Raw genomic sequence first — 20,838 nt, 5'->3', positions numbered from 1 at the left:
AGCAGCAGGGCGTCTTTGAGGGAATCAAACACCAAAAGCATTAGAAAAAAATATACATTCATTTCAGTAGTATTAATTTATTGCTGTTATTTAGAGTGACTATTAGGTGGACAGAGCTGTAACACCTACAATTTCTTCAATGGTTCATTGGTAGCTAGATGATTCACATATTTCAAATCCAGCCTGGATTCTTACAAATTGTCTTTAAGAAGGAAACAAGTTTTGTTCAGTCCAGCAACTGAACAGGTTAAGCAGCATCGCATAAATGATAAACAAATTAAAATATAGTTTAACAACTGGCATTTCTTAACCTTTTGAAAATGGTCACCTTGCCAAAATAGGTGAGCGATCTGGCAGTATGGGAGCCAATATCAAATACGGTTTTTAGAAACTTTCTGCTTTAGTAAAATTAAAAACCTTCAGTGTTAAAGAAATGTAAAACCTGGAGTTTATCTTCTAAATATAACCTGTTTTACCATCTTTAATTAGACTCCCATACTTTTAGGTGTCCAAAATATCACTTCCCTAAAACATAACCAGCAACAGACTAATAGCAAGACTAATTAAACAACTATTTTTCAAATAAATTTTACATGTCTTACGTTCTGAACTTTCTGATTAGAAGACTGAGCAAAATGGGTTGGCTGTGTCCTTATATCTTTATTGAATCGGTTTATTTTATTCATAGTTTTCACTTTGTACTATATGGAGGTATGAACAATGTTTTTAGATGTTTCTAAGCACACTATTTGCTCTCTGGAGTACTACATAGGCAAAGACGATGTGGTTACAAGCTTTTCAAATACCCTACCTTTATCTTCAGTATAATATTTACAAGTCTCAACATGAATTTAATCTTATTTACAAAGTATGTGTTGAGATATTTTATGGTATCTTGAATATTCTTGTGCTGGAAAAAAAATTTACAAGGGTATCTTTTCAACCCATTAAGCTAGGCATACCTATTTCTTTACTGTTAATGGGGTGGTGTACCTAAATGCCCATATGCTGCAGTGAATACTTACCCACAACATATAATTATGTTCTAATCATATCAAAGCGAGGTTAAAAATTTTACACAAAAGCCGATATCACACTCGCCAATTGGAAGCCAATTCAAAGAAGAAAATTACATTCATTCATGACTTCACAGTGCTTGTTTTTTCAGATCAATATAATGAAAAAAGATAATGATCTCATTAGGATCTAGAATTAGATGCTATTACTCAAAGAAAACTATACATAAATCTAAAACTAACCTGATTCCCTTGAGCGAGCAAGGTTTTTAATCGGGCTATTTCAGCTCTCAGCTCACGAATTAGTTTGACGTTAGGATCCTCATTAATAGTAGGCTTGTTGATGATGTTTTTGGCTCTATTTGCATAGCGAAGCGTACTTAAGGTTTCTCCATAATTGACATCAGCAGGTGAAATAGCTGAGAATTAATTCAGAAATAGTTTAGCCAGCACCAGATGTTTCATTTAATAAAGTTGGTTTGTAATTTAAATGTCAGATAAGCATCTTGCAGATGGAGGGGGAAAAAAAGGTCAATTATTCAGAGATTTGTAAAAAATCTTGCCATCAACCTAGCTGATTTTTATAAAACTCAGAGGTTCATCAACTCAATGGTGAGCATACCATGCTCCTTGAATGTATACCCTATATAACAGAGTTCAGACTCAAGAACAGGAGAAAGCAGTACGTTTATTCTAAGTCTCAATACCATCTTCAAATGAGGAAGTTGATTCAAGCAAACAACACTAATTGTCCATTTTTAAAAGGAAATTATAGGATACCTTGACAGAAACTAGACAAAAAAAGAAGAGAGAAGAAGCCACAGCACCCACTTATAAACTTGGTCTTTGGGCTGAGCTGTGGGTGTATGGCAGCACACAGTCCTATCCTTGAAATAACTGCTTCCAAGGCCCATGTGATGCACAAAAGGACTCCAGTAGTGCTCTTCTACGGAGGCAATTTAATGAGAAAGAACTGAATGTGTCAATAAATATTCTTTTCTTCACATATTTTTCCAGTATGGCAGCCATTCATTACTGCTTCTAAAAGCAAATGGACAAGATATTCCCAAGATTTTTAAAAAGTGAGTCCTCAAATACAAATAGAGTAGCAAGGTATGGGACAGATATTCTACAGTGGTATCTAACATCATAGCACAGGAGAAGAGGACACTACTCAGAGAAGAGATGGGATACTGACCTTCACTAACAAGATGTTTAACACCTTTATAAGACTGAATAGGAGAATAGCAGAATGAGACCATGTGGGCTCTGAGAAGGTAACTAAACAATCATCGGTAGAAGAATGTGGTATTTTCTCTTTGCCTCATTCTGTGTTTATCACAAATGTATGAGCTTTTCCCTTGTCTGTGGTTCACAAATTTGGGGATGGAGGGGGATGGTATGTATTTCTCTCAGCTCTTGCCCTGTATCCCTTTATGCTACACACTGCGATAGCTGCTATCATCACTCCTTTATTCTACTCATTCATGTGATAGATTGTACCCTTATGTTCACCACTTTTACAAAATTATGATAAATTTTGTGCAGAATACAAACTGAAAACTCATAATTTGCTGATCAGTATTGTGCTGGTCAAATATGTGGCAACATTGTATGTAAATTTATAAGATTCTATTGTATGATGTTACTAAGGCATATTCTAAATCTGGAAAAGCAGCCCAGACCAGTTCTTTAGGCTACGTCTTCACTACGGGGGGGGGGGGGGTCGATTTAAGATATGCAAATTCAGCTACGCGAATAGCGTAGCTGAATTCGACGTATCGCAGCCGACTTACCCCGCTGTAAGGACGGTGGCAAAATCGACCTCCGCGGCTTCCCGTCGACGGCGCTTACTCCCACCTCTGCTGGTGGAGTAAGAGCGTCGATTCGGGGATCGATTGTCGCGTACCGACGAGACGCGATAATTCGATCCCCGAGAGGTCGATTTCTACCCGCCGATTCAGGTGGGTAGTGTAGCCCTAGCCTCAGAGACAGAAAGGCAAACTGATGGCTCAGTCAGGTGTCAACAACTTCAAATGGACTATCACCTGGTTAAGTGGTTATTCTTTGACAGTTAGAAGGGTGTGAGTGAGAAATTTACATCGTGGCAGACAGACTTGCTGTCGCCTGAACCCCAGCTGGAGATGATTCTTGAAGAGGAGGGAAAGATATAAAAACAAGGAACCGAGGCCCCAAATCACCTCTCTCCCCTCATCTCTACTCACGGCATCAACATTTGAAAGACAAAAGGAGCATCATTGAACTGAGGGACTGGTCCTGGCTGAAGGAATCCAGTCAGATGGCTGTAAGCATATGGTGAGAGAAAACTTTTGCTTTAAATTCACTTAGCTTGTTAGGTTAGGTATTAATTCATGTTTTACCTTTTATTTCTTTGTAACCCAAATTTGACTTTTATGCCTCATTACTTCTAAGCACTTAAATTTTAATCTTTCTGTAGTTAATAAACTTGTTTTATTTTATCTAAACCAGTGTGTGTTTTAACTGACATGTTTGGAAACCTCCATTTGATATAACAGAGTTTGTGTATATTATTTTTTATTAATGAAATGACCGACTTTTTATGAGCCTGTGTTGTGCAGGAGGGTGCCGGGCAATACAAGACACACATTTCTGGGGACAAGTCTGGAACTGAGAATTTCCTGTTGTCACCCTGTAATATAATTCAGGAGTGACTGGCTGGAAAAACTTGTATAATTGAGCTGGGAGTGATTTTGCATGCTAGAGGCTGTGTGTAAACAGACCAGGAGTGGTTATTCTCACAGCAAAGCAGTGTAAAAGGCACCCCAATTGGAGAACTAAGGGGACACAGCTGTTCAACCATCCAGATTGTATCCTGGGAAATGTCACAATTCCCTTATGGAAAAATCCTTTATAGTATTTAATAGGCAAAGAGGATTGTAATTATTTTGTATTTGTTTCTAGTGGTGCCCATTAAGTGTTAGGTGCTTTTAACATGTATGATTCCCAAAAGCCAGATATCTGGTACTGAGCTCAGTCAGCTGGACCTAAAAAACTCTCCCATCTGTAGTATGAGGTGGCCTTCCTGATCTTTGTAGGTTTGGTTAAAGAAGAGGCAGACTAAACACATTTGGGCTGTGTGACTTTCTTACAGACACCAAACTTAGGTGTCGGTAACAGACATCATGGCATTACAAACACTGGGCTCTCAAATGCTTCCACCATGTTGTACGTCAGACACGGGGGGGGGGGGGGGAGAGAGAGAGAGAGAGAGAGAGATGAACTACAGGGGAGAGGGGGAAAGTGAGCCTAGCAGGAATGACGTTAGAAGAAGGGGAAGCAGCCCAAGGAGCGCAGTGTCCTGGATAATGCCTATAATGGCATGGACTCTGAAAACTTGTTTTTAAACAAAAGAAACTGATTGACTAGATAATTATAAAAAAAAAACACCTCAATCAGCAAAAAATACTCAAAGGAAGAAACAAGTAGTGTTGTGAGCAGACTGTTACTTTGGCATTCAGAAATGACTAAATGGAGCTGGAGGCCACAGCTCCTGTTTATTCTCCTAAAAGCCAGCACAGGGGGAGGGAGTGGCACAGATTTCTAAAAGATTTCAAGATCATGCACTAGAAGCACTTATCCTGGGAGTGCCAGTCCACTAGGTAGTTCTCACTGAAGAACCAGAACTTTATCAGTTACCTTCCAGATGCTTCCCCCAGCCTCAGAAGAACCCATTGAGTTACACTGCACTTGCATAAGCAAAGGACAAGTGAGAACCCCAATTAAAGTAATTTTTCATTGTCCTTCACCCTTCAGGTCTGCTACACAAAACAACAACATACACAGCCCAATCTCACTGCGGTTTTATTTCTTTATAATCTTGTTTGGAAACATACTTGACATTTCAATGGGCTGATGAACTGTGGGATAAGCGAGACCATGGCACATCTGCCATGTGATGTAGAGATAAATGTTTGTTGAGTGAAAAGAGCCATTATTGACCATTTTGTTTAAACTGTAAAAAAGTTCTCATAAGAGCAGCTTATAAATGATGAAGCTTAACACAACAGATTAAAGTGCTGTTAATGTCAGAAGACTAACTATGTAGAGATGGCACATTCTTACTTAACAGATCTGCCTCCAGTGTGTATTCTGAGTCAAATGTGACCACATTATTCTTTATTACTGTTTTCTCCTATAATACAGTTACAGTAAAGTAAGCTAGCTCACACACATCAACAAAATTATTGGGTATATTCACATTGCTGGATCTTCATTACTGGTGATGATACAAAAGCCAGAAGGAGGGGGAAAAGTCTTGACTTTTAGATCACAGATTGAGGGTGCCCAGTGTGAGAGCAGTTAAAACTCACACAAACACACACAAGTAAACTGAGTTGTCTCGGAGGCAAATGAATCACAACATAATAGGGATGTTTGATTTCAGGCTTAATTGATCAGATTAGCTAAACAGTACAGCTTTAGAAAATTAAATTTCTAAAGAAGGAATAAAAGGTCCTGGTACAGATTTTCAAAGTGGTGGTCGTAATTATACACATACATTTGTGCACACCCTATTTATGCATGAAGTGCCCAGTGAACGCACATAAACTAGGTATTTGGCATACAGGATCAATTAGACACAGCTAGTGGTATGCACATGCAAACACCTGATTTGCACACACAAATGCAATTGTGCATGTCTACCTGAAAATTTGGTTGTATATATTTAGTAATAAAATAGCTTTTGCATTTTTTTTATTTTAAGCATACAAATATTTATGTCCTCATTCCACTGCTAGGTACCCATGCTACAATTATTTTTTTAAAAGGACAACAGTGTTCATATCATACTTTATGAAGAAGAGAACAGTTAACGAAGGGGTATGGACTGTATTAGGAAGCTTTGCTCTCCACAGTAATCATTAATTTAACAAGGTGTAAATAACACCATTTATTAATGAGGCATTTGGAATCAAAATATTTACAGCTAATTTGTATAAAGTGTTGAGAATGAAGAAAAGTAATTTAAAACACTTACTGGCAATCATTATCGTTTTAGAGTTTCCTCCTAGGCTATCTTTCAACAGCCAAGTCAACACAGAGTCCCTGTAAGGCACAAATACTTGCTTCTTCTTTGCAAGAGGATTTGTTGCATCCTGAGATAAATCAGCTGTGAGATGGGAAAAAAGCAATTCTGTATATTGATTACTTTTTTAAAGAAATTAAAACCATTGAGCTATTACCCACTCCAGTGGATTCAACACAAACACAGATATATGTAATACTAATGCAGAAAGAGGACTGAGCATGAAAGAAAATAGAGACATACCTAAGGCAGAAATGACATTTCCCAGAGTAACTAGAGATTTGTTAATATTCCCTCCTTCCTTTAATCTAACCCCTGTAGCACCAGTGGCATCTGCTCTCTCACTTCCGGCAAGATCTACCAAATGGATCTTGCTAACAGTCTCACAAGGCATTTCAGCATCAAATTTAGCCTAAAGAAAAATACAAAAAGAAAATAGAAAATAATGGGTTAAGCTACGAAGTTCTGGAATCTTACTGAATTCAGTTTGTATCTTCCATGTCATGTTTAATTTGTTTGCAGTAGTAGAGCTTTAGAAGTCAGATGTACTAGAGGTACCAAAGAAAGGAGTTCCGTTCACAAGCAGCTGCATAATACCCATTTAACTCATTTTCATAAGTAATATTCCAAGCATATACACACCAACCACAAATGTCTTAAAATGTATTGATATTTTAAAGAAGTACAATAAACTCACCTGTTAAATCTGTATTAAATTTTTGGTTAACATTCAGTGTTACACTTTTTACATACACACACACACACACACACACACACACACACACACAACCTTTTCACTCAGATTTCCCCATCATACTTTTATAGTGTCTTTGAACAATACATTGATACCAGTTGTTGGCTTGCCTCCCACCCTTCTCTAAAAGCTGTGAGCTGAGTAATGCACTGTTCCCAAAATACACAACTTTTTGCAACATGCCATGGAAAAAATGAAAACTGTGCATCCATGCCAAATTCTACCTTCCTTCCATCCTCCCTCCATAAAGCTCTCCATAGGCCTACTATCCCCACAAAATTACAAAAAAAAAAAGTAAACTCCCTTTTCTAAGGTTGACTGCTACTGGGAATTGGAGTGGAAAACAAATACCTAGAAGGATGTATTTGGTCACCCCATTAGTCCAGAGATGAATGAGATGAATGTGCATTCAAGTTAGGACTTGAGTAGCCAGAAAAGGAACAGTTAATGGGAGACCAGTTTGGGCCATGGGACTGTATTTCAGGAGTGTCTGGCCAACATTAAAACATAAAAGGCAGTCACTACTTTTATGTGCTACTTTTATGCAAATCACACATAATTTTCAATGTTTTTCCTGTGGTGTTGGGATTCTATGGCAACATAAGGGACTATGCTTTAGTTATTCACTGAGTTTTAGCTAGTTTGAGTTTCGGTCAATTATCTCCCAGAATGGTGCATCTGAGAAATGTTGTTTTAAGAATTACTAGGCACTGTAATGTACAGTGTCTTAATACAGTCACCGAGAAGTTTATCATACCACACTTAACTCTAACAAAAACATACCCTTCCCTTTCTCTGCTGCAGAAGACAAATACTACCCACCTGCCTCAACAGGTGAGGGAAACTGATGGGGCTGGTGGTAAAGGGGGTCAGCCCTAGCATTGAGCGAGGGAGACACTCACTGAAGGACACCAAGTAGCTTCTCCCCACCTTGGAGTCTCTAACACCCATTGGCCAGTTGTAGAGGAGAGGCGCTGATTGGGTCACAGCCCCAGCTCTGGGGATTTAACGTGGAGCCTGTGCCATCTGGAGCCTCCTTTAGCTCCATTCCAGCAGCTCCACCATATCCACCCTGAACTAAGAATAGGAATTCAGTCTGCCAGATGCTGCAGGTCTAGTCGATTGCCTTGGGGGTCAGGAAGGATTTTTTCTCCCAGAGAGCCAACTGGCAGAAGCCTGGGGAGTTTTTTCACTTTCCTCACACCTCCTTCACACCACAAGTGACAGTAGGAATGCACTTAGTACCTAACTGAGGTACTTGGTTGAGCTGTTAATTCATCTCAGCCTGGGTTTTCAGTGCAGCTGAAAGGATAAAATGAATGTTTCCCAGAGGTAAAAGACCCAGGATTTTTCATGGGCCTTGGGTTCATGGGACAGGGTAAGGCCAAAGTCCCCACCTTTCTGCACCTTCTGTCCCCTTCATGGTGAGGAGTGGTGGCAGGCCTCAGACTGAGCTGAGTGCTAGGGGATAGTCTAGGGTAAGGGTTATGTGGTAGGAGCCCTTGTACCCTCCCCACTTAAATGCCTGGTATAGGCAAGTAAGGGTGATAGGCGGATAACACCCCTCCCCTGTGTTTAAGCTTAAAAAAAGTTGCAGCCTGCCACTTAAAATCCATCCAAGTGTCTGTCCTTGTTTCGTCACTGTGTTTGCATCAATAGAAGTAACTAGGTCTCCCAAGTTGCTGATTTGACAGTTAACTTATTTGCTAACTGAAACATGTATTACATGCAAATATTTAAAGACAATGCAATTTGTTTTTACCTGAGTGAAGTTGACCGTGAAAATGGCATGAGACCTGCTGCTAACGTCATTCATTCCAGTTGCAGCAGTGGTTCGATTTATGTTTCCTGCTTCCATAAGTTCCTCTACATCGCTGTAATTTTGTACTAAATGTTTGGACAAATCTGAACAGAAGCAAAAATGATTATAAATTAAAACAAGTATACTTATGAAGGTACTGTGAACTGATTGAGATTCAAGTCTACCTCAGTACAATGCAGCAGTGCTCCAATAACACAGAAAGCGTTTATAGTCAGATTTCCTTTATTTCTTTTAAATAGAGGAATGAGACATTGTGCGAAGAATACTTCTTCAGACTATTATTATAAAATTTACAGTAGAACAGTTAAAAGGATTGCATACTTCTCTTCGAAGCATATAGTATATGTCTAACCTCTCAAGAGAAAAGGGCCTGCATTGGCAGAGTGGTAGACTAAGATAGTTAGAATCTAATAGATCCTTTCCATTTCAAACATCCATGATTTATAAGTTAGCCCCCAACGCTGATTTGAAATCAATTAGCAGAGCTTCACTTCAGTAAAAAAGTGCTGTACTTTAGAAGAGTTTGGAAATAAGAACTGTACAAAATAAAAAAGGCTGTTCCCAATAATGCTTTTACATTGATGATGAAATATATTGTCTTTCACCTTCATCTTCATTTGCATTTACAATTTAAAAACAAAAAACAGGGACATACACTTAAACATAAACCTGAAAATATTAAGTAGAAAGCAATGAAGTGATTTTACCCTCAACGTAAGGCCCTTCTTTCGGATGCTCTCGTATTCTTAAATTATATGTTTTTGATGATTTCCGCCTAAGCAGATCTCTCACACGTTCATTATATATTTCCAGATAACTGAAACAAAAAGTATTTGAATTTAGAAAAATACTGAATGATACAAGATTTAAAAGAGCAAAATTACTGGAAAGAGCTCATTCAGATAGTAGAATTGAGCCTCAATCCTGCAAGTTTACATAGGAGTGACTTCATCCACATGAGTCCAATTGACTATTCAGTCACTCCTGCATGTAGGCATTCTGCAGGACAGATCCTAATTTGTAACTTTTTCACCAAGTTATGATACCATTCACAATATAAGCTCTATGGTAACAGAACTTCTAAAGATCGCATTATGATGTAAACATCTCCATGCGTTTCCTGGTGTTTTGTTTACTGTAATATGCTTCCTAACCCAATACCACTGAGAACTGGTACATCTTGATGCAAATCCTATTACTACCGATAGTTGTAGCAACAGAAAATAAAATAAGCTGTTAAACTTCTTTTCTTTTTATACTTCGGACATTAGAAAATGGTCTAGTAAAAGAGATTAAAAACTTGTTTTCATCATGATCAAGTGATAACAGGATGTAGAAAAATCTAATATTTTTCATAATTATTACTCTTGCTGCTGACAAAAAGCCAAAAAACTGCAGAATTAAAGTATTTTAAAATTATTACAAACGGCGCATGCAGCAACAGCTGAAGTTAAGGTCGTTTAAGTGTTTCCATTCTCAAGAGCTATTTCAACTGACTATAAATCATGTCAAACTTTCACCATCTGAGATGAAGTTTCCCAGGTTTGGTCTCGGTCTGCAGTGAAATTTTTGAATGCAAGGGGAAGGATTAGTGAAGGATGCTTTATAAAAGCATGAACATTTTCAATACTAAAAATATATACATACATACGTATGCATGCATGCATGCATATATATATGTGGGAGGCCCAGCAGAGAAGTACTGAAAACATTTTACCAGAGCTTTCCACAAAAATCCATTTTCAGGCTGAGAAGAAGAAGTAGTTTCATCCCTAAAACCACATTGTACAAAAAGATACTAACGTGAAAACAAGGAGTTTATAACAGAGTAGGTTCATTCCCAGCAATCTTTGTAACATACACAAAACCTACCTGACTTCTGTTCGAAATGATGCTTCATTCCATCTTGTTTTTTCATTTATTCTGCTGAATAATCCTTCACAAATTCTAGGTATTAAACCAGCATCACCCTGCAACAACAATTTTTATTTTCTACATCGCTACATGTACGCACTATATATTTTTAAAACAGAAGAAATCACTAGTTGAAATTGACAATACCCAGTCATTGTGCCAGATATACAGCAGGGAATTATTAGCAAATATTCTTAATATCACATTTAACGGACATAACTTGGAGGTTAAGCAGTTTGCAATTCAGATCCTAGCACTGGCCCTTAGTTTGGGGTTAGATTTTACCCTGTGCCCTACACATTTGGTCCATACAAATCTCACCTACTTAAACCAGAGGAAGAATCCAGTTCTCCCGAACAACATTTAACTGCCTTAACCATGATACCATCCTTTCTCTCCCTGAAACCCTTTGCCTCATTCACTACACACCTTCCGACATCTGCAACAAAAGCAGGGGTCCTACAGACAACAACCTCATGCACTAAATAACCCTGATCCAGCCTCAGAGCAGATCCATCTTCCGCACTGAGTGAGGCAGAGGTCCTGTGGAAAATATAGCATGCAATAGCGTAATTAAAGACTATCATTATATATGTGCACCAGGGGGGCAAATTAGGGAAATGCAAGAATTAAAATTGCCTTATTTCTGAGTGCTTTATTTTGCAACCTTAATGTTCTTTTTGCACAGTTGTTTGTGTGTAATTTCCTAGGTTTCTGAAAACTGAAAAAAACAAAATTTGAATAATGTAGAAACATACTGACACCTGCTGATGGGGAAAAATATAAAAGCGAGACAAAGACATAAAAGCCTGCCAAAAAATATTAATTTTAATGAAAAGTATGGGCCAAAATATTAACATAACAGTCACTGGATTAACACCTTTGTTTCATATATTCCAGCACACCCGTGTGGTTTATCAGCACAAACCTCTGCCACTTGAGCTAACAGAGCAACTAATAACAGTAGTAAGTTGTTATCTTCTATGTGGACCAACCACTAGGAGGCAGCTGAGACACTTCCCCCAAGGGTTTCACAGACATTTACTGGCAGCAGAGGAATGTTGAGACACCAGAATCTTGAGTTCACTTCCAAGTATTGGAGGGGAATGTGCTCGAGTGCAGTGGTGCCCACACTTTCTAATGCCATGACCCCCTTTAGGCTCACCTCTGTTAACACGAGCCCCAGGATAAGCAAGCCCACCCTGCCCCGGGTGCCCTCAAAATTTTCTCTCATGGTATGCCTGGGAGACAGGGGGGAGAAGGGGCGGAAGCCTGATTCTGCCTCCCCCAGGGAGGAAGGAGGCCAGGTCCTTCCCAGACAGAGCCAAGTATGCACTGTGCATCTGGCTGAGGGTACCATATAGTGCCACTCAGGTTTGGGCCATCCAACCCTGCATAGATTTTCAACATCTCACAACCCCCCTGGGGACTGCGACCCACATTTTGGGAACCACTGTTCTAATTTTAATAGCTGAACAGTTTTAGCAAAAAAAAAAAAAAAAGTGTATATGTATACATATATAAAATGATCCTGAAGCAGACACCCAGCATGGAAAATCTCAATCCAAGACAATTAAAGTTTGGCATACTGAAAACACAGTCTTAGTAGATAGGAAGTGTTGGGTAAACTTAACTACAGGCCCCAGATATAAGAAGCATGTGCTTGCACCTTTCCTTTATTTTATATTTCTGTTTAATTTAGCCATCAATTTTAAGTTGGGGGGTTTTAGTTGTTTTGTCAATAATATAGCTGCATATTTCTTATTGAAATTAATTAAAAGTGAACAGAAATCTAAAAAAGCAGGCATCGAAAACCAATTATGATTACACACTAGTGAAGTCTTCATCTGGGGACCCATTCTGCTAATGAATACACTGTTACTAGAATATTATCACACATTATCAGTGCCACTTACAGAGTTTGGCAATCAATGCATATTTGCTAATGGCACTGTAAGCTCTAGGAAGGTGAAGAGTCCCTTGACTAGAATTTTAGTACTAGTACTTTAAGGAATAGCAAAAAAAGGGAATTATTTACTTTTAACTTGAATTTTGTCTATTATAAGTAGAGTCTTGGGTCAAATGTTTTATACAAGTGATTCTGTGAGCCAACTGCCATTGTCTCTCAATTTATATAATCTTATATATACAGCCAAAGTAGAATAATTATAGCTCACAGCGAGAAGAATCAATGTAGACCTCTATTTCTGAGTTGGGTCAAACAAACATTGCTACTTGTATCATAGCAAAATCTCTTGAGGATAATGGCCACTAGATTTACTCAGGAAGTCTCACAATATGCATGTTACTTAGCACACCATTTTCAGCAATTTATATCTTTCATTCATAAAATTGTCTCTGGCCCTAACATTCTATTATGCTTATTCACCATACAGAAAAAACTTCATAACATTATACATGAAGTTACTTAGGCCGTGGTTACACTTGAAACTTCAAAGCGCTGCCGCGGGAGCGCTTCTGCAGCAGCGCTTTGAAGTGCGAGTGTGGTCGGGCGCCAGCGCTGGGAGAGAGCTCTCCCACAGCTGCAGGTACTCCACCTCCACAAGGGGATTAGCTTACTGTTTACACTGGCGCTTTACAGCGCTGTAACTTGCTGCGCTCAGGGGTTGGTTTTTTTTCACACCCCTGAGCGAGAAAGTTGCAGCGCTGTAAAGCACCAGTGTAGCCAAGCCCTTATTCTGTGTGTATAGTAATATGTAAAAGACAGAGCCAAATTCACACTTGCCAGCTCAGGGAGGTGAAAATTAGTGACACAATTACAGCTCAAAAAGGATTTAACTGGCAGAGGGCAGGTGGCAGCCTTCCCTTCTTAAATTCTGCTGGCGGAGGGTGGTTATTATTTTAGCCAAGGATTACAAGAGAGAGTCTAGCTAGCAGACGATGCTTCTGGGATGCACCTAATCAGCATGCCATTGGCTGCACCGCTCAAAAGTTTCCTCAGCCGGTTCCTTCCCCTTTTAAGCAAGCATCCCCCCCTCAATGGAGTCAATTGTGGGCAACTCTCCTCCTGTCAGAATGCCCCTCCAGTTGGATTTTCTTTTGCTAGGGGTCCTGTGCCAGAGTTAGCCAGAACTTTAATCCTTAAAATTAAAGTCTGCGTAATGTTTTTAAATGGTGGGTTAAAAACTCAAACTCAGCCGTGATCATTCTCAGTTCCCATTCCCAACCTGAAGTTTTATTTTCCAAATAGGAATCAAACAGCCATCTTGATTTTTTTCCCCCCACTCAGAACCAGGCAGACTCTTTCAGAAAGTGCTGAGCATTCATACTCTCAAAATCACGGCCCGTTTAAGGTGTCTCAAGTTGAGTACCCAAAAACCACTAGTCACTTTTGAAGATTTTTGTTCTGATCTGTGCACGACAAATAGCTTATTATTAAATGTAACAGCAACACAAAGATATTTTTTCTGATTTAAAATTTCTCCCACATAACTATAGGGAACTTTGAAGACTCCCATGTAACTACTAAAAGTTAGATATAAAATGGAAATAACAATATGCAGACATGGTAGAGAATGATGGTTCCAAAAGGAATCCAACTGCATTATAAAACTGAAGTCTGCAAAACACGACGTACAGCATTTCCCATCATAGTGTAGGACTTCCCAGATCCAGTCTGTCCATACGCAAAAATACAAGCATTATAACCTTCAAAAGCAGATGCAAGGACATCTGTGCCAAGATTTTTGAAAACCTAAAAACAAAAACAAAAAAGGTTTTTTAAAAGACTGAACAGTTAAAAAAAAATCATTGTATCTGCAGTAGTTTTAATGATAGTTTAATGTATTCTATTCAACATAGCATTGCAAATACTACAAAACAGCAGAGATATACTAACACACACAAGCCATCGGTTTGGACCAGTGATATTTGCTTTAGAGAATTAGCTAGGAAGCGTCTTGATTAAATGCAGAATGTTACTAGTATATTTAATTTACAGCAGTGCCAAAATATTCTTTTCACTTTCTCTGTCAAACCTAGATCTTCCCCAATTTTTTTTTAATCTAATCTCAGGCACTACCTAATGACCATCTTTCTGCTATTGTTAATAGTTACTTTACACTTTTAATATTTTCCCCAATGCTACAGAATTTGAAAGTGTCTATTCCTGTCTTAAAAAGAAAACTCTTCCCTGATCCTGAGACTATGAGTGGCCTTTTTTCAGCCAAGTGTAAGAGGCAAGTGGCCTTTTTCCTCTCACCAATCACCTCTTGCATAATAGAACTTTTGAGTTTAATCTCAGTTTCCTTCTGGCCAAAGCACAGAACAGGTCTTCTTTATAGTAATTACCTTCTTTCCTCAGATAGCCCCTTCTCCTTTTGCCCTCAAATTTCATCAAATCTGACACTGTAGAGCACTCCATCCTCCTGGATCATCTACATAGCCATTTAGGTGTGCCTGGTTCCTTTCTGTTGTGGCGGGGTTGGATGGCTCCAGGCCCCATTACCCCTTAAAGAGGACAAACCACCCTGTTATACTGTGCCACTCTCAACAAGCTCATGTACCAGGATTTGGGAACCTTTGTTTTAGACAATCATAAGCACAATTCTCTCACTCTCTCCCTGTTATTTGAAGAGAGTGTCTCCCATTTAACGCCATTCTGATGGTACCTTTCTTGAAATCCTCATCCATACCTAGATTTCATGTTGTTTTGATTGCCCCTCAACCATCTCTAGACTCTAGTGTTTGAAGATTGCCACTATCCATCTTCAAAAAAGTGAAGCTGTATTATCACCAAATAATTCCACTGACACCTCATTCATGTCAAAATTCAGTTCAATATTTGCCTCATTCTTAGTAATCCCTCTATGGGTATGCTCAAACCTGCCTCATGGAGTGGTGTCTCACTATTCCTATACAGAGCTGTAACTAGACATTTTAGCGTCCAGGGCAAGCAAGCATATTTGCACCTCCTGCTGATTTTTATTAGGCATTTCTCCACCCCATTTTACCACCCCAGTGGCTTTGAGCCCTAGACAGCTGCCCCACTCATCCCGCCCTTGTTATAGCCCCGTTCCTATCCCTAATCCCTCCACTAATCTAGTACTAGACTCTTCTTTCTCACTATACAACCTGGCTACTCTAGGGGAACAAGAACATCTTTATACAACATAAAATTGTATTATGCTACATGACTTTTGAAAATTTAATCAGGTTAAAGTAAATCAACGATGTTTAGACAGAGCAACCAGAGATTACCATTTTCTGAATTATTGCCCAGTGCATCAACTTGAACAGAACATATTGTTAACACTAGGACTGAATCGCTAGGGCATTCTGTTCGTGGTTTCAAAAGGCCAGTACAACTGACCAAAAATCTATCTTCATTCTTGTTGCACAGATATACAGTTAAAGATCAGCAGGTAAAATGCTCTAGTCTAATTTCTGAGTCACTGTAGCACAACTCATGTCCACAAGAGGGCATTGATAGGACATGTAAAGCTAGATACAGTTTCATTTATCACTCAGCTATGTGTACATGGCAAAAGTTTAATGATAGTGGACCAAACATGCTAGTAATTCAAGTATCCAGCAGTAATGCAAGTATCCATTGTGCTCCACAGTGAGCTGGACATGAACTTGGCAGGAAGGTTTCTGTGGTACTCTGGTGTAGTAGATTGGAAATTCTAGAGCAGCTTGATGCAAGTTAAAATACGAATGTTTTCAATTATATATGAAACTGAGTAATACAAGGAAGACAGCCTGTCTTGTATTTATTTTTGAAGTTAAAGTCAATTTATTTGAAGATGGCCTTCTGTTCTCCATGTGCCACAGGACTTTTTATTTAACACAAATGCATGATAGACAATGGAGGTTTTGATAGCTTGGCAGAGAACTGTTGGGATTATTGGTACCCAAGAAGATCTGGGAGGCAGTTTGGGATTGTGGGATATGCACTTAAATTGGGTGTGTCTGTTGTAAAGATCAATAGTGAATGCTGACATTTAAGAAAGTCGTTTTTAGATTTCACAGTTAACATCCTATTGATATGAATGGTACAGTTCACTCTTCTAGGAGCTATTGTTTCAGGCTGCTGCAGCCTCAGGTCTTTCCTCACTGGCATTTTTTTCTCCTTGTATAGGAATCCTCCACAGGTGTCAAAGTGACTTGTACCAATGCACTTTGCCCTAGTTTGAAACGGGCAAAACCACATTAATACAAATCAGTATTACACAATGCAGCATGCCTACAATAGGGGTTTGCCCTGGTGCAGTTATAGTGAAAGAAAATCCTACCACAGATACACTATCACTTTATATTGGGTTCATGTTTGGAAGGTTTTTCATTACAAATGAGGGTTAATGACAATGTTTTGTTTTTTCTAGCAAAAGCTCAGATTCTGGAGCAAAATTCCATAGCTTCTGTGGGGAAAAAAAACAGCATTCACAGAATCACAAAATACACCAACCCCTATGAGCAGTTTCTCTTTGAGTATATAAATAAAATGTCTTAGACACATTAAAAATATACAGCCTACATAGGCAACTAATAAATTCAAGAACAAAATAACCCTAAACATTGTCAAGGGCTTGTTTTTGCAAAGCATTCATACCTCTGGATCCACCAGTTGGGGAGGACAGCAGAGGAAGGTGGGATGGGGAAGGAGCACACAAACATAATGAGGTTATGAAGGTTTTAATCAAGAGTTTGGGATAATCACATTACTCCCATACGTTAGTGAGCTACGCAGGGGTTCCAATATTTGTACCAATGAAAATATTTATTCACACATAATCATGTATTTTATGAGCAAGAATTGGGCACTAAGGTCATCATCAGTTGTCATTGTTTATGTAGCCATAAATCATGTTACTGTATAATCACAAGTTAAGGCCCCAGTCAAAACACACGTGTAGTTCCATTCACCCCAACAGGACCACTTACATACTTAAAGTTAAGCATAAGTAAGTTTTACACGGTCTAAGATTTCAAGCTCTGATTCAGGGAAGCACCTATTCACATGCTTAAATCTATCCCTATTCAGCAAAGCACTTACGCATATGCTCAACTTTAAAAGCACATGCTTAAGCATCACTGGGACTTAACACATGCTTACGCACCCTTTCTGAATAGGAATGCTTTCCAGGACTGGGGCCTCAATGTTTGAATTTGGGGATTTTTATGAATGTTTTCAATTATAGTCTTTTCCTTCACTTAGTATCCTTAACTGTATCTTAATTTTTGCTTTTCAAAGTATACATGCACAGAAACAAATAAAACCTACAAAATTCAGAAAATAAGAAAACAGTGGGAACTACTGCAATGGAAAAAATTTAAATTGCCAAGAATTAATGACTTCTTTTAGTTAAACATGTAATCAAGTGTTTGAATTAAATTGTAGATTAATGTAGTACTTAAACTATAAAAATGAATAAGGAAGTTTTAACAATGGGATCTACTAGTTTGTATTAAATGGTTAAAGAGAAAACCAGGAGTGGAAATTCCCTGTCAAATAGCCATATTGGTTGGCATTGCCAATAAAAATAGTCTGTTATAATAATGCACCTTAATCTTGGCCTGAACTACTTTAGGAAGTAGTTCTACTTTAGGAAGTTATTTTAGTCTTCCTGTTAGTTTTAACCCCCATGTCTTCAGGCTCATCAGTATCACTTAATTCTAAACCACCAATATCACCACATTCACAACTGCAATGTATCTGCAGCAACTCTAGATACCAAAGGTCTTCACTGGTATCCATAAATTCAGCAGGAATTTCCATTATTTAAGTATACTGAAAACTCTCTGACATAACAGGAGAGGAGCAATTGCCCTAACACGTTGGTACAGGATCAAAAGAGGAAAGTGCCAATATTGAAAAATATTTGAATTGTGTCAGATAAATTAATTTGGGTCTGGAAGGGAATTGGGAAGGTCATAAGCATCAAAGGTCCTGCAAAAAGCACGTAGGACATATTTCAAAGTTAGTAGAATACAAATGTGCACATACATTTGTGTGCCTAAATTAAGTGAAAATATGTAGTGTGCATGCAATTACACAAGCCTGTCTTCAGAAAAACGGTCTCCATATGTTTAGACTTGAGTGGAGGAGACAGTCACCAGATCTACATAATTATGGATGACAGATATGCGGTCTTGTGAGTGAGGGAAGAAAGGTAATTTAGAGGGCAAAGTCTACAACTCTACAATAGAAAGCTGACATGTAATACTCTGGGGAGAAGTATCAAGAACCTGTTTCAAGCAGGTTCTCAAATCCTTAATAAATCTTTAGTTCAAACAGGATTTTACCTGGAAAACAGAATGTGTGTGTCTTTTTGAATTAAGCAGATGTATTTGGTGTTCAGAAGGTGATTTTTCTTAAGTTTTTAGGTGACAAATAAAGGCAGCACAGTAATAGCTTTACTGAGGATTTCACTAACCTGACCTAACAAAATAAGTCAGACAAGAGAACCGACAATGGGCATTCCTTCTGTACCGCGAGAAAACATATAGCTAGCTGTGTTGGCTGTCCTAACACTTCTCTCCAACATGTAGGGAATTTCCAAATTGGGCAGAGAGAACTGTAAAAGGAAGAAAACGTCACATTATTCTTTCAATATAAAAAAAAAAATCAATTCTGAAAGCCTACCACTTCTTGAGACACATAAATAGGACTTTTACTATCTGCTGAGAAATAGGAGAAGTCGTAGGTAAATGTTTTTGTCCGTTCTCTTCCTAGGTCTCCTGTTCCTCCTTCTGGTATCTACAGGAGACAAAAAAAAAAAAAAAGAGTTGGCATGTTGCATGATAAAGTAATTAATTCAAAGGACATTTTGCAACATAGATGATTGGAACACAAACTTCATACGAGAGCACACAAAGAGAGAGCATTTTAATGAAAGGCTATCCCTTTTTGTTATTCTAACAAATATACATGCAAATATACATACTTAGTGGTGAAAAAAGTAAGCAAGTAACATCTGCTTTCATAGGAAGGGGGATAGTCTTATTAAAAGAGCACTGTAGGCATGTTACTCTTTATTTTAAATTACTTTTAATGTAATGGCTCATTTTTGTTATGTTACTATGTAATGTTTATTATTACTAGTTATTACAAGTTAAATTCTGTGTAGGAAATTCTAAGACAATATTCCAAACATTTACTTAACGAACAAGCACTTTGCCATGTACAAACTGAATTGCATATGAAAGCACAGATGTAATTAAAATGGTCATATATGCCTTCAGCTTAAGGCTATTATCATGCTGGAGACAGACTGCTCATGACATTAGCAATATGTACTACTATCTGAGTCACAGACACAATTCTCCTTTCGGGGAAGGAACATAATGTAGTTGTTAAGAGCGGGGGATTATGCATCAGGTATACTGGATTTTATCTCCAGCTCTGCCACTCGTTTCACTATGTCATCTTAAGAAAAGTATTTCAACTTCTGTGCCTTGGTTTATTCAGCTATAAAAAGGCTGTAAGGCTTGTGTACATGAAAGGTGCATAAGGTAGAATAGTGCAGGATTCTCAACCTTTTTCTTTCTGAGGCCCCCGCAACATGCTATAAAAATTCCATGGCCCGTCTATGCCACAACAACTGTTTTTCTGAACATAAAAGCCAGGGCCAGCATTAGGGGGTAGCAAGCAGGGCAACTGCCCAGGGCACTATGCCACAGAGGGCCCTGGGATGCTAAGTTGCTCAGGCTTTGACTTCAGCCACGGGTGGCAAGGCTTGGAGCCCCAGGCTTCAGCCCCAGGCAGTGGGGCTTCGGCTTTCTGCCCTGGGCCCCAGCAAGTCTACTGCCAGTCCTACTTGGCAGACCCCCTGAAACCTGCTCACAGCCCCCCCCCCCCCCCAGAGGGCCCCGGACCCCTAGTTGAGAACCACTGGAACAGTGTTTATAAAGCACTGATGAGAAGGTGCTACCATAGCACAAAGAAAAACATCTAAAGATATTTGACTATGTAGCATTATTTAAATAATAAAAGTTTAAAGTAAAGACCTGCATTTTTTGTTAAATGAGCTAAAAGTATGTTAATTTGCTGAATCCATCAAGTAACAGAGGCATGATTATTTAGCATATTTTAACTTTATTCTACCTTTCCCTCATTCCCATTTCAAATTCTTTTGAAATAAAAATCTCAGCCAATTCCTACTTCTGTGCTGCCCAACTATACACAATGTTGGGATATCACATCTGTGGTGAGGATAGCAAGAGTGCATGCAGATAACTTGCCATAAAATGCTAGCTTTCACCAATTTTTTCATTTATCTCACATACATTCACAATATAT

General features: G+C 38.6%; 1 protein-coding gene across 1 annotated transcript in view; it reads right to left on the bottom strand.

Annotated features, from left to right (window-relative positions):
- Nucleotides 1-20,838, bottom strand: part of KIF16B (kinesin family member 16B) — a 191,809-nt gene that overhangs the window by 170,133 nt on the left and 838 nt on the right. Inside the window, exons 2-9 of the mRNA XM_065401493.1 lie at nucleotides 19,183-19,296; nucleotides 14,173-14,289; nucleotides 10,533-10,630; nucleotides 9,368-9,477; nucleotides 8,601-8,743; nucleotides 6,328-6,496; nucleotides 6,037-6,168; nucleotides 1,260-1,435 (exon numbers count right to left, since the gene is read on the bottom strand). Coding sequence (XP_065257565.1) covers nucleotides 1,260-1,435; nucleotides 6,037-6,168; nucleotides 6,328-6,496; nucleotides 8,601-8,743; nucleotides 9,368-9,477; nucleotides 10,533-10,630; nucleotides 14,173-14,289; nucleotides 19,183-19,296 — 1,059 coding nt within the window. The remainder of the gene's footprint in view (nucleotides 1-1,259; nucleotides 1,436-6,036; nucleotides 6,169-6,327; nucleotides 6,497-8,600; nucleotides 8,744-9,367; nucleotides 9,478-10,532; nucleotides 10,631-14,172; nucleotides 14,290-19,182; nucleotides 19,297-20,838) is intronic.

The sequence above is a fragment of the Emys orbicularis genome, chromosome 3 (genome assembly GCF_028017835.1).
Source record: "Emys orbicularis isolate rEmyOrb1 chromosome 3, rEmyOrb1.hap1, whole genome shotgun sequence".
In the NCBI taxonomy this organism is placed as follows: domain Eukaryota; kingdom Metazoa; phylum Chordata; order Testudines; family Emydidae; genus Emys; species Emys orbicularis.
Note: the sequence above shows the minus strand (reverse complement) of the source record. Positions and strands in the feature narration are given on the sequence as shown.